The 10,988-nt window shown below is 38.5% G+C and overlaps 1 protein-coding gene across 1 annotated transcript in view; it reads left to right on the plus strand.

Moving 5' to 3' along the window:
* Positions 1 to 10,300, plus strand: part of si:dkey-61l1.4 (collagen alpha-1(II) chain) — a 45,194-nt gene extending 34,894 nt beyond the window's left edge. The window contains exons 49-63 of the mRNA XM_029278738.2: positions 375 to 428; positions 514 to 567; positions 676 to 729; positions 2,349 to 2,402; positions 2,571 to 2,624; positions 2,712 to 2,765; positions 3,000 to 3,053; positions 3,153 to 3,170; positions 3,256 to 3,309; positions 3,488 to 3,550; positions 4,131 to 4,296; positions 4,542 to 4,648; positions 5,903 to 5,983; positions 6,084 to 6,269; positions 7,349 to 10,300. Coding sequence (XP_029134571.2) covers positions 375 to 428; positions 514 to 567; positions 676 to 729; positions 2,349 to 2,402; positions 2,571 to 2,624; positions 2,712 to 2,765; positions 3,000 to 3,053; positions 3,153 to 3,170; positions 3,256 to 3,309; positions 3,488 to 3,550; positions 4,131 to 4,296; positions 4,542 to 4,648; positions 5,903 to 5,983; positions 6,084 to 6,269; positions 7,349 to 7,504 — 1,209 coding nt within the window. The 3' untranslated portion in view covers positions 7,505 to 10,300. The remainder of the gene's footprint in view (positions 1 to 374; positions 429 to 513; positions 568 to 675; positions 730 to 2,348; positions 2,403 to 2,570; positions 2,625 to 2,711; positions 2,766 to 2,999; positions 3,054 to 3,152; positions 3,171 to 3,255; positions 3,310 to 3,487; positions 3,551 to 4,130; positions 4,297 to 4,541; positions 4,649 to 5,902; positions 5,984 to 6,083; positions 6,270 to 7,348) is intronic.
* Positions 10,301 to 10,988: the final 688 nt, after the last annotated feature.

The raw sequence follows: 10,988 nt of genomic DNA on the forward strand, positions 1-10,988 counted from the left end.
CATACTGTACATCTCTTTCACTGACATTTGTTGAAAAGCCTCTGATAAGTTAAAAACGATGAATCTGCAAGTTGTTTACTAGATAAAGGGACATGTAAACCTTATGTCTTATACCTTCTTCTTCAGTTCTAAACTATCTGGTGGATTTAAGCCTAGTTTAGAACTGAAGAAGTCTTTTGGAAGAGAGATGAACCGCTTCAAGATCTTTAACCAGTCCAGTTACTTTTGGATCAAGCTTGAGATTTACCATGTAAACCTTAAGAGGAGGTCTGGTGAAACAGGGCTTTATATTATAATGTCATAATAATAATGATAATGATGGGTGGCACATGAAATATGTTGAAAATAAACTCTTCTGAATAATAACATTTCAGGGAGGAAACGGGAAAAGCGGACGTCCAGGGAAGGATGGACGCTCTGGGAAGAGGGTAGGAGGACGCACTTGATGTCTGACAGAGTCGAATACTTTCACATTTCACAACATAACGTTGTTGTTTGTTTGTTTTTTTAAAGGGAAAAAGAGGCAAAGCTGGAAATAGAGGAATCAGAGGAAAACAAGGAGAAAAGGTCAGTTGTTGCTGACAGTCTCTCAGTTTGAACTCAAATCTTAAAATGAGTAAATGTTAGTGAAAGTATTACATTGAAACTATTTCTGATCTTCCTCTGGCTCTGCAGGGGAAGATGGGAGATGTGGGAGCGGTTGGTCCTCCAGGGAGACACGGCACATACGTATGTTACTTTTAACATCCTCATATTTTTTAAACAACTGTGTCAGTCATTCTTTTGCTCTGTGTTCGTCATCATATTTAATCCAACCTTCTCTCATTTCTGGAAGGTTGTAATTTTTGTACTGCTGAGTCGTGCTGACTGTGAAGCTGCTCTTAGCTCTTTATCTTTCCACAAATAACGCACATCCAGAACAAATCTTGGTGTGATTTTAAGCTGTGTGTTTGTTTCAATTTGACAAGCACATCACCTCAGTAGTTAAAACCAGATTTTTCCAGCTCGGACTCTTAGTTAAAGTCAAACCTTATACCTGTACAAGTAAGTTTGAGGGAGTAATTTATGCTGTTATCACATCTGGTCTGGACTACTGGAATTCTTTGAACGCTGGTTCAGATCAGTCCTTCTTCTTTCCAGCTTGTGCTAAATGCTGCCAAACAACTCCTCACTGGAAAACGGAAGCATGACAATGCTAAGACAATTTAAGCATCTCTTCTTTGGATTCTTGTACGTTTTAGGATTGAATTTAAAATGTAAATGACTGTTTATAAGGAATTAATTGGAATATTGTATATCCCCCTTGCTTGTCAAACCAGCACATTTGCAATCACGTTGTGATACTTTGCTGATCAGCTGATGGATGTATGCTATGTTTGAAACAGTATAATTTGCTCGTGGGTATGTTGAACTCTCTCTCTTTCGAGATTAACTCACAAACATCAGAAACATAAATCTGATTCCTTAGTATGCAGGGTTGTGTTGATGGGTCAGACAGAGCTAAGGAGAGGGACTCAGCAGTTACCCAGGTAACAGTCAGACTACTTCTCAAAGATGTTTGTCCATCTCTCCTTCATCCATCTCGTTCACATTGACTGACACTTCTGCTGCTGAGAGCGTCACTGTCTGGTTCCATAGCTGTATAAACATTTACCAGTATGACTGAAGAATCTGAACCAGTGTAGGTAAGACAGGAGGTGGTGCTGACTGTCCCTGTTTGGTCTGATTGTCTCTTAAATGTCTTGAAGGTACACACACAGTGTTTCTGTTGAGATAATAAACACAGCACAGTGTGATCTTAAATATGTTATTCTAATATCTTGTTTTATTTAGAAGTTGTGTATTACTGTGTATGAGGCTGATCTTTGTCTTCTATTGAGTGTTTTGTCTCTTTTTGATGTACAGCACTTTGGTCAATGTTTGTTGATTTCAGATTCAGACGACTTTATTAATCCCAGAGACGCAGTAAAGTTTCACTGCCTGCTGAGTCATTAAAAGAAGACAAGACAATACAAAGGAAACGAACGCAGTCACAGAAACAGAACAACAATTCAACAGACGAACAGGTCATCAAATGAGAAGTCAGAGCCAGAAACACACTTGAGATTAATAAACACATCACCAGATACGTAATAAATAAATAGACACATAAATGAATGGACCCTGAAGGTTACCTAAGTATACAGTAACAGTCCATACAGTTAATAGCCGGACAGCTGAAGGGATACAAGTTTATGGTTTTAAATGAGGTTTATAAATAAATGAAACATGACTTGAGGTAATTTTAACAAAAGGAAACTGTTTAGTTAAACTTTTTAACTTTTTTTCCTAACAATCTTTCACAAAAGGGTGAAACTGGTTTACGTGGGATAAAAGGCGACATGGGTCGACCAGGCTTTAAGGTGAGTCGACAGAATTCATTGAATTCTTTGTCTGTTTTTCTACACATGGACATAAATCACAGTATCATCAGCGTACAACTCCAACTCCTACAGATCAATAACACACCAGCATGTTTTTAAACTGGGCTGATTGTAGTCTGTACTTCACTCTGTGTTTGAAACATGCAGGGAGAACCCGGTGCTATGGGACCACCTGGCCCTTTTGGTGGAGAAGGCTTAAAGGTTAGCTTATGTACCTGTGTAGTATTCAATGCTAGCTTCCTTAACAGTAGAGACAACCACTTGATGTTGTGTATCATATTGTTTCAGGGAATACAAGGCGCTGTTGGACATCTGGGAGGAGGAGGTCAAAAGGGAGAGCAGGTGAAATAACTCCAGGCTTAAAACATAAACATGACCTCAAACAGAAGCTGATTAAATTATGAATTCATCTCATTCTCTTCACACAAGAATACAAACTCCAAACTAAGGAATTCTACTTTTTCCAATCTGATTTAAGATACTAATTATGTTATGATGATAATGATGTCCTAATCGTTTTTCTTGTTACCTGTTTTATACCTCAATAATAACACCCTTGTATTGACTGTTTCTTAGGGCGATATCGGTCCGCCAGGTAGAAGAGGAACTCCGGGCCTTCCTGGACTGCCTGTAAGTCAACTGTAGTTTATGACATTTTGGCCAAAAATAATCATATTTAGTTTGAAGGAATGAGTCTTAACACCTGCTTTTCTGCTTTTCTATTTGTAGGGATTGTTTGGACAGAAGGTGAGTACATCCAAAGTCTGATGTTTGGGGTTATATCCTCAAAGGTCTAAAGTATCTCTAAATGAATGCTGTTTGTGATCACCAGGGACTGAAGGGATTCACAGGACTATCGGGCCCTGCTGGAGTGAGAGGGGTACCTGTGAGTATCGGGACTCAAGCATGCAATTCAAGTTATTTAGCTTAGTTATGGAATGTCTTTTATTCTTTTTTAAATGTTGTTTTTAAAAATGTAATAGTTTTGTTGATCTGAGTAACAGAAAAGTTTCAAACGGCACATCAGGGGTTTCTGTATTCATAGATACAATTCTGTATTTCAGGGTCCACCAGGCCGACCTGGGCCGCCAGGAACCTCCCTGAACCTCACTCTGTCTCAGATGAAGGTGAGATTGATTTGTAATTGTTGGCACTTACAGACTGCTCTTTGAAGGCAGGATATGTATGCTCTGTTGCACCTCTTCTGTAATGTGTATCACACGGAGGGAGGACAGTTTTGCAAAGTTCTTCCTCTCCTGATCCGCCATTTGAGGTTAGTGACAGAGGTGTAATTGATTGTAACAGAGGTGTAAAACTTTAGGCTTTCAGAATGATGGACAGGGTCGATAGGGACGTAGTAAAAGGTGTTTATTGGCCTGAAAAGATCAAATAAAATCCAAAAAGGCAATAAATAAGCTATTTTCCCAGATTTCCCACCACAAGTAAGTGTAAAAATGGATTGCACCACTGTATTGTGACTTTGTTTGCACAAACATTTGTCATGTTCTAGTTTCTCTCATGCATTTCCGTCTTACATTTCTTTATAACTGTATTATTGTGTCTGATGCTGATGTTGTTCAAAAGTGTCCTTTTGTTATCAGAACTGTAACATGGCAACAACAAGTTAACCAATCTTGATCTTTAAAATATCAATGCATCATCCTATTCATATTGTACATCCCCCTCTTTGTACAATGAATATTTCAGGAGCTGATGTTCATGTCAGATAAGCCCAACTACCTCCTGGTCCAGACTCTGTTGGACTCCCTACAGAGGGATCTGCGCTGGTTCATTGACCCTCCAGATGGCAGCAAAGAACACCCAGCGGCTACGTGTGTGGAGCTGTGGCTCGCTCACCCCAACTCCACTAACGGTGAGTCAGATATGAGGTCTGATGCTTTGTATAATAAGAAGGATGTTCTGTCTATTGTCATGTAAAGCACTCAGTGTATTCTGTTTCTTTATTGTAAAACAAGAATGAACTAGTGCTTCTTGAGAATAATCTAAATATACTGGTCAGAATGCAACAGGTCATACAAAGTAACACGATCACATGTTTGCTGTTTGTGCTGTGTTGTAAAATCAGTGAAATCATTTTCTTTTAATATCTTCTTTCAGGGATGTATTACGTTGATCCTAACCTGGGAAGTCCAGCTGATGCTTTCCAGGTTTTCTGTGACTTCACAGCAGAGCCAAAGACCTGCCTGTCTCCTCTCCAGCCTCAGGTGAACTTACTTCAATAGCTTCAAGCTTCTTTCAGTGTAATAACATAAACATTTTTATGAATTAAACATTTTTATCGCATTAAATGAATGTTTTTTTTGTCCCTTTGGGCACACCATACACCTCTGTAGCGTCGCACAGTGATGTAAAAGAACGACCCTGCTGCTCCTTTGTATGTCTCATTTCTCTTCAGAGGTCTGCACACCGTTCAGATCACAATGAGAAACTTTATTAAGGGAAACAATGTTAACGTTTAGATCCAAAGGATCTCCTTCCGGCCTAAAGAAGATCCTGCCCTTAATAAAGTTGCTCATTGGGAGCTGAATGGTGTGCGGACCTTTTACTTTTTTCTGCAGTTCATACCATTTTTGTCCTGCACCTGGATGCAATTTGCTTGGATGTGCGCACACTAGTCAATTTTCTCATTTCTCTTTATACAAAATCCACAGACATCAAACATCTCACTTTTACCATTCTGTTCTCTTCAGCGGTTTTCATTTACTTTTTCAATCTCTAACAAGTTCCACTTCCACACTACATTACACTAAAACCTTCTTGTCAACGGTCAAAACTCAAAGCCGATCTTAGAAATTAGCACCGTAGAGGACACACCGGAGACAGTGCAGAAGAAGAAAGGTCATGTGTTTGTACTGACGTGACTTCAGTCCAGTCACAAACAAGTGGTATGGGCCTTCCCTTTTCCGGTTTGTGAAATATATTTTTCAGCTGGTATAAAATACATTTGCAGCAAGTGAAATATATTTCACAATCCCTGCTTTTTTTTATGTTTTTGTGTTTCATTAAATACTTTTGCATGTAGTGAAATGCTTTTCGCAATCATGAAATATTTAGACAGTTGACCATCAGGGCCACCGTAAAAAAACAGCAGATGGGGACATTCAAATTGCCAAATAGCCTATATGGCTTAACAGCCATGGGTGACACCACTTCTTCTATCCAGTCCATGCCTTCCCCTCAATATGCAACAAATCTTTTGCACTCTATGTTTTATTCTGGCAAAGCAGTTTTCTCAATTTTGGATTTTGAGGCGTTTAAGAGCCACTACTTTCTCAATTCCACTACACAGTCGAAGTGAAGACGAGCATACAATAATTGGGGAAGTGTTAAATAAGTATGGGGTTACTGGTGCAGGCATCATGGAGATCTTTTAGTTTTCCAATAAAATCATAAATTCCCCCTAAAATGTCCCCTCCTGGACCCTTTTTATTTATACTTCCACATGTCACTATCCACAGGTTCCAGTGAAAGCATGGCTGAAGGATTCTGGCACCAACATGTCATTTCACTGGCTGAGCAGAGTTGAAGACGGCTTCCAGGTGAGTTTCTGATCCAGATATTTATTTTTGTTTGGTTCAGAACGATTCACTTCTCTATTTCTCTTGAATGACATCTGAGGTTCATACTTACTCTTTTCAGTTCGAGTATCCAGGAGGAGCAGATGTGGTGCAGATGAGATTTCTGCGTCTGAACAGCAGATTCTCCTCTCAGACCATCACTTACTCCTGTCAGCCAGGAAGCAGACAGAGCGGTGGAGAGAGGGAAGTCAAGTATCTGGCTGACACACGAAGGCAGAGTTACCTGGGGGCGCTGCGAGACTGTGTAGTAAGTTCCAGTATTGATTCAATGATCCATAATAACTTAATGCTAGATAATGATTGAGGTTAATAAATCCATAAAAAAGGGTCAAACTCTACTGTGAAGATATATTTTTAACCAATACCTTTTAATACTTTCATTAAAGGCCGTTTTGGACACCCCTCGGTTTGCCTGGCAAATTGCAAACCAACAGGTGTTGCAGCAATGAAAGCAGGCCAGAGAACTGGTTCAGATGTAAATGATTGTACCCGAGCTAAAAAGCCTCTGCATTTACAAATATCGCTCCACAAGCAGAAATGTGGTCAAGCTAGGTTCAATATTTGAGATGCTTTTGGAAAAGGGAGAGAGGTTAGAACGCTGACAAGTTTAATGACCGATGCAGAGCTGAAGCTAAACACTGAAGCTTCAGAGTCCACCACATGGCAACCTGCAGGCACATGGACTCTAGTGAGGAGGGGGTAAGGGGAGACAGCTCTCTCTAATTTTTTTAATTTGGACTGCAGTACCCATTTTAAACACTAGATGTCAGAGTTACATACTGCTCCTTTAATATTGATGGCCCCTCAGTAGCATCATCTTCAATAAGCATGTGAAGGGGAGAATGGGACATGTGGTGACGCTGGGTGCTGCGGCTTTCGTCCCGACGGCCGATTGCTCCTGCAAATGTTCTCTCCTCATTGAGAACAATCAAAAAAATGCTAGGTGGAGGATTTTTTACTCAAGTTTTTCATTTAATTTTCTGTACATAAAGTAAACACTTTTTCACTGCTACTTTCTGAAACACTTTACTGGACTTATTCCCAAACATTTTGTGTCTTTATGTCATTTAGACTCAAAATATTTCAAAAGAAATAAGGACATGGTTTAAAATATCTGCTACCTGAGGCTAAATGAATGTGTTAACCCACTTTAATGCCACTCCTTTCAGTTTTTCACCTGTACATTATTTTGTGCTAATGAGATATTTCACAGGATAATTGAGAGCTTTAACATAACTTAAACCTCAAATAATCACAATAAGAAATAAAAGAAAAACGACACACCCATTTTTTTCCTGATGATTCTCACCAGTTTCTTTTCCTCAGCAGTCAGAGCAGCTGGATTCAGGCGACCAGGAAACAGTTTTTCTATTTGAAAGTGAAGATCTCCACCTGCTGCCTCTCAGGGACCTGGCAGTGTTTGGAAACAAAGACATGACTCAGGAGTTTGGCTTCAGCGTTGGACCAGCATGCTTCAGTTAGGAGTGCCCTCTGTGATTGCATCTGTGTGGCCGTCTGCAGCTGCACAAATCTATTTCTGGCACTTTTGTACTCTTCCTGTATAGAATGGCATCATTTTTTTAGATGCCAAATGTTTTGCGAGTGTACTGACCAGCTGGACTTGAGCTATGTTGGTGCTCTCAGTGCAAATTCTTGCTTCAGAAAGACTTGGCAATCTTTTTAACCAACAGAAGTGAGGACAAAAGACACACAGTGAGCTGCAGATTCTCCCGGAGAAATACTTCCTGAACTTTTTTTCTCTGCACAGACTGAATGTTGGCTTGCCCACTTACGAGACCAGGGATGTTTAGAATCTGAAGCTCTTGACATTTTTGACATATTTTGTACATTTTGTTTTTGTGTTGTAACACCCTGCTTATTTATATAAATGCTCAACATTCATTGTCTTTTTAAAATCTAATTCAGGTGCATATTTGTCTTGAGCATTGTTTCCTAGTGAAAACACATGGTGCTTACAAGCTAAATCTAAACACAAGTACCACATGACTTTGCACATGTATTGATTTTGCAAATCCCCTGATTGTGCATGCAGGTAAACACGTGTGCTGAACTCCGGGCTGTCAGAGCACTATTTCTTGGAAAGAACTCGGCTGACATCACTTAGCAAATACGCTGAGTGCTCTGAATGTTGCTTTTAATCAGACAGATGCCAACTCCCTCCAAAACAACCAAATCTGTCTTTATACCTGTTTTGGAATAAGAACCCATGAAATAAGTTATCTGTTAGTATCTGTGTTTCTGGTGGCTGTTTAGTAACCATTACATTTGGGTCATTTAGAAACGGCATCACTATGTCATCGTTTCCTCGACCAGAGAGCACTCACAACTCAGCTTTGCTTCTTAAGATGTATTTTTGTTTGGCTTTTATTCATTAATTTGGAAAGGTTAGTGGAAAGAGTAGGACATTGGGGATGTGGATGACGTGGGAAAGGAGCCGCAGGTCGGACTCAAACCCAGGCCTGAGGAACCATGGAGAACCACAGCCTCCCTACATGGGGAGCGACTTAATCGGCAGGTCATCGGCACCCCACAACCTTGCTTTTTAACTGCAAAATGTATCGCTCAGGACATACTGTGGTCTTACTTTCTCAATAACTGAGATAAAAGATCATCTTCAAAATGTTAAAAAGAACAGCAGCCAGTGTGTTGTTGTTGGATCTTTAAACTTCAAATATTTCAAGGTTTCTTTGTTCGAACATAAGTAGGTATATTTGTTGTGCAGACCGGAGAGTCAGCATTCAAAAGATAAAAACAACGGATTTCGGTGTAACTTTGCAGAGTCATATCTCTGCAAAATCCTTTTTTTTTCATTCCAGCTTAAAAATGTGTCTGCTGCACTGGTCAATGAAGTATCTAAAACCGATATGGGTTTTTAAAATCCTCTATCAGTTGAGCTCTAGTTTACAAAATTCTTACATCATGTTAAATATTAAGATGGTCTCTTCAGTACCTACCTCATGGTAATGAATCTCAATGCTAAAAAACAACAACTTTGAAACTAAAGGAATAAATCTTTCAAAATATAAAACAAGTTGAATGTTTACAGTGCTCGCTCTGCCTCATCTCATCTAGAACTGCAGGGAATTTTGAGCCCATCAGCAATATGAACAAAGTCTGTATTTTATATCTGTGAAAAAAACTGTCTTAACATACCTTACACAACTTCATATTCGACACAATCTTATAGACAAGAACAATAATTTGAGTCGTTCATTCATATTTATATTCTGTCAAATTCAGTTTCTTTTAAAGAATTATGAACTATTTTAGTTATGTTTACACACACTTTATCAGTGACATGTTTGTCATCATTCAATCAGGTTAAAATGTCATTAGGGTAATGTGTAATAAGAGTCCAGATTGTTGACTGCTTGTGATTGACGAGTCTATGGTTTCTGATCTTTTACAAATTGTCTCCTGTCTGAGCCTTTAAATGTAATTAATGTCATTATTTCATCAGGTGGCTTTTCTAGATATTGACCCCATCATCTCCATGTTCATCCATCTTTTGTCATAAGCTGTTTTCTGTTGACTTTCTGTTTTGCAAGCTTCTTTATTTATCTTGATTTGTTCTGATTTCTGATTTCAGGTTTCTTGTTTGATTCTCAATATTTCTCATTTCACTAATGCTGCACAGAAATCAAAGGTGCAATAGTTGTTTTGGGTTGTTGGCCACCAGGGCGCGCCTTACTATGTTGTGGGGAAGTAACGATTTACCTTTTGCAACATTAACATGTATTTGACTTGAGATGAATGTATTGAAGTTGTTGCTTTACTATGTTTTCCAGCTGGTCTCTCTCTGTGTCTGTCTGCTGTTTGACATGAGGCAGGTAGCATGCGGTGAGATTTTGGATTCAAACAGCTGCAAGAAAATTGGAGGAAAGAAAGTCCAGAAAACCAAAACAGGGCTCTTAAAGAGAACTGAGTGGAACCACATGTGACTGATAATTATCTGATATGCAAAATGTTTAGCCTATCACAGTGCAGCTTTAACCATAAATGAAGGGATTCTGTTGTTATAGTTGTAAATAATCCTGCAAGACTCCAAAGGTGTGCTGCAAAAATACAATGTGCTAACCATGCTTAAACTGTACGTTTCCGTTAATAAATTTTATATTCAAGAATGAAATGTATTGAAATGGATTGTGTTGGATATTCATTCACAAAGGGAACTAAGTGTAAACATGCAGCCCCTCTTTTCATTTGCTGTACTTTGTCCTTTTAAATATTAAATCATCATCTTCAGCAACTTCATTTAATTACTCACTAAAAAATCCATAGAACAATGTAAAAAACAAACATTTATTGTGCTTATAATGCCTTTATCTAGTTTAAATTCAAGCCAACATTTCACAAGTAGATACAAAACAAATATTGACACATTGACTGTTTTGGTTAATATAAATAGAAAGCATACATGCTTCAAACAAAACATATCCATGTCACCACCTGGGCAAAAACAAAGCAGTATTTAAATGTTGTTGTTTTTTTTATCTAGAATGCAAAAACATACAACATGGCACTGACATTTTTCAAAATACACCAAAAAATGCACAGATGCATATTCAAAAGATGAAGAATAAAAGGAAAGACAAAATATTTAATAATAATTAAATTAAGTAAAAAAATATGTCTTATATAATCATGAAAGGTGTCATTGCATTTTCATTTTCCATGACTTTAAAGGCTTATTTATGAATAAATACACACACACACACACACACAGAGAGCACGTGTATATAAAATTTTCCAAGGATGAGAAAACGTTCCCCAAGAAATCATTCTTATAGTAGTAGAAGTTTCTAGATGAGAAACCATTTGATAAAGCCAGTCATGTACACCTTCCAAAAAACGATGCAGTGTTTTGAAACATCCTTCGGGGAAACATAAGTATGTCTGATATTTACGATATTTCTAGGAAGTCCCTGAAGGCAGCATAGGTCCA

The sequence above is a fragment of the Labrus bergylta genome, chromosome 2 (genome assembly GCF_963930695.1).
Source record: "Labrus bergylta chromosome 2, fLabBer1.1, whole genome shotgun sequence".
Taxonomy (NCBI): domain Eukaryota; kingdom Metazoa; phylum Chordata; class Actinopteri; order Labriformes; family Labridae; genus Labrus; species Labrus bergylta.